At 58.2% G+C, this 2,137-nt stretch overlaps 1 protein-coding gene across 1 annotated transcript in view; it reads left to right on the top strand.

Moving 5' to 3' along the window:
* The window catches only part of Slc12a7 (solute carrier family 12 (potassium/chloride transporter), member 7), an 80,610-nt gene that overhangs the window by 67,659 nt on the left and 10,814 nt on the right, over positions 1–2,137 (top strand). Inside the window, exon 23 of the mRNA XM_013013826.1 lies at positions 1,325–1,432. Within this exon, the coding sequence (XP_012869280.1) occupies positions 1,325–1,432 (108 nt within the window). The remainder of the gene's footprint in view (positions 1–1,324; positions 1,433–2,137) is intronic.

Here is a 2,137-nt window from a genome sequence, read left to right as displayed (position 1 = left end):
GGTCTGTGGTCCACTCCAGCAGGAGGGTCTGTGGTCCACTCCAGCAGGAGGGTCTGTGGTCCACTCCAGCAGGAGGGTCTGTGGTCCACTCCAGCGGGAGGGTCTGTGGTCCAGTCTGGAGCAAGCCTGCTGGGGATGTGGGATGGGGCACAACAGGAGGTGGAAGGTATTCCCATGGGGTGTGGTGTGCTGTCCTGGCCTGGGCTGCAGAGCTGTTGTTTGCCCCTGCTGGTCTGGAGTGGTGTCCCTGGGATCACAGATGTGGTCAGGTTGCTATCTGTTAATTATTGGCAATCTCTGTGTTTTTGTGTCAGTTCTCAGGGAACCTGGTTGTCCTATGGGCTGTGCGCCCCCCATTCCTCCCCCCCCCCGTGCATTAGAATTGGCTTGGATTAGGGACACGGTTGGGGAACACCCACAGTTGAGGGACACAAATACTTGGAGCATGCACAGTTGAAGGGTCTTGAGCCCCAGGCTTGCTAGTTGGACCTGCAGGTCCGAGTCTGGACAGCCTCACCATTTCCAGGCTGTGGACTTGCGTTCAGTGGCTTCCACTCCAGTCCTCTGCAGACTTGCTCTCTAGATGTGACCGGCTTGAGGACTCGCACAAGTAACATTAGAAAACATCTTTGTGATGTGGGGACACGCTGCTCGGAACGTTCCCCCGCAGAGACGAGGCTTTGCCAGATGGCCCTGTGGCTGGAGAGCAGGTCCAGCAGAGCTGGTGAGGTCTCCTGCCCACAAACAGCCCTGCCGGGGGACAGGTCATTGCTGCCCTCGGGCCTCTGCTCACAGCCAGGATGCTGCGGCTGACTGTAGATCGTAGGTGTGGGTTGTCAGGGGTAGGGAATGGCAGAAGAGTCCACAGTGCTAAATGCTTTTGTTCTTCGCAGCATGTTTTCTGTGCTTTCACTTCTGTGGGTGAGGAGCCCACCCCAAAACAGAAAACGCCTGGTATATGTAAGCACGTGCTCCTCAAAGCCACAGCTTCTGCAGCCAGGCACGCCCCACCCACGCCCGACCCGCGACCCGCCAACCCAGCGTGCTTGCCCGTGCAGGGTGACGGTGTTGTCGTCACACTGCCTGAGGTCAGGGGTGGTGGAGGGGTGTCCAATGAGACTGGAGGCCTTGCCACACCAACCCTCCTGTGTTAGAGCTCTGGGGCTGCTCTGGGCCAGGGTCTGACTTCTGTGACGGGGGGCAGGGGCCCAGGGCACATGCAGGCTGCCTGCTCAGTCCCGGTGGCCCTGCGTGGAGGATCCCTGGTGACGACACAGCAGTCTTTCTGTCCATACTGTTTACACGCTGCTTTGGAACTTCTTAGGTTGAGAACGACATTTCTGCGTTCACCTACGAAAAGACACTGATGATGGAGCAGAGATCCCAGATGCTGAAGCAGATGCAGCTGTCTAAGACTGAGCGGGAGAGGGAGGTGAGTGTGTAGAGACCTGGAGCCCCAGGCCCTTCCAGAACTGTGTGTCCACGTTCCAGAGCACAGACTATGTCTAAGTTCCAGAACATAGACTGTGTATGTACAAGTTCCAGAGCAGACTGTGTCCAAATTCCAGAGCTGACTGTGTCCAAGTTCCAGAACAGACTACTGTGTGTGTCCAAGTTCTAGAACACAGACTGCATGTGTCCAAGTTCCGGAACAGACTCTGTCCCAGAGTGAGTGGAAGGCAGTGCAGTCTCGTGTTGGGGGAGGAAGCAGGCACAGTTGGTATGTTGTTTGCACGTGGTCTGTGCCCGTGGAAGCCGTGGGAGGTGGAGCGGCGCTGTCTCTGGGCCGGCGCTGGTGCCCCCAGCATTCACTGTAGCTGCTGTCGTGTGGCGTAGCTAGGAGAACAGGCGCTGCTGTGGCCTGGGGAAGGTGAGCGTGTGGAAGGCTAGGACTCACTGGGCTAGCAGGACACAGGGTCCGCATGGCTGGGCTGGGTTTCCGTGGACCCAGTCACAGGAGCATGGGACCTCACTGTCCGTGGAAACTGGCTGTGTGTGGTCAGTGTGTGGGCCTGTGTCGATGGACAGCTGCACATCCCCGGCAGAGATCACAGGACACACTGGTCCCCTGGGCTCCAGGGAGACAGAGATCACAGCACACACTGGTCCCCTGGGCTCCAGGGAGACAGAGATCACA

The sequence above is a fragment of the Dipodomys ordii genome, unplaced genomic scaffold (genome assembly GCF_000151885.1).
Source record: "Dipodomys ordii isolate 6190 unplaced genomic scaffold, Dord_2.0 Scaffold21, whole genome shotgun sequence".
Taxonomy (NCBI): domain Eukaryota; kingdom Metazoa; phylum Chordata; class Mammalia; order Rodentia; family Heteromyidae; genus Dipodomys; species Dipodomys ordii.
The sequence above is the reverse complement of the archived record's forward strand: the minus strand, read 5'-3'. Positions and strand labels throughout refer to the sequence as shown.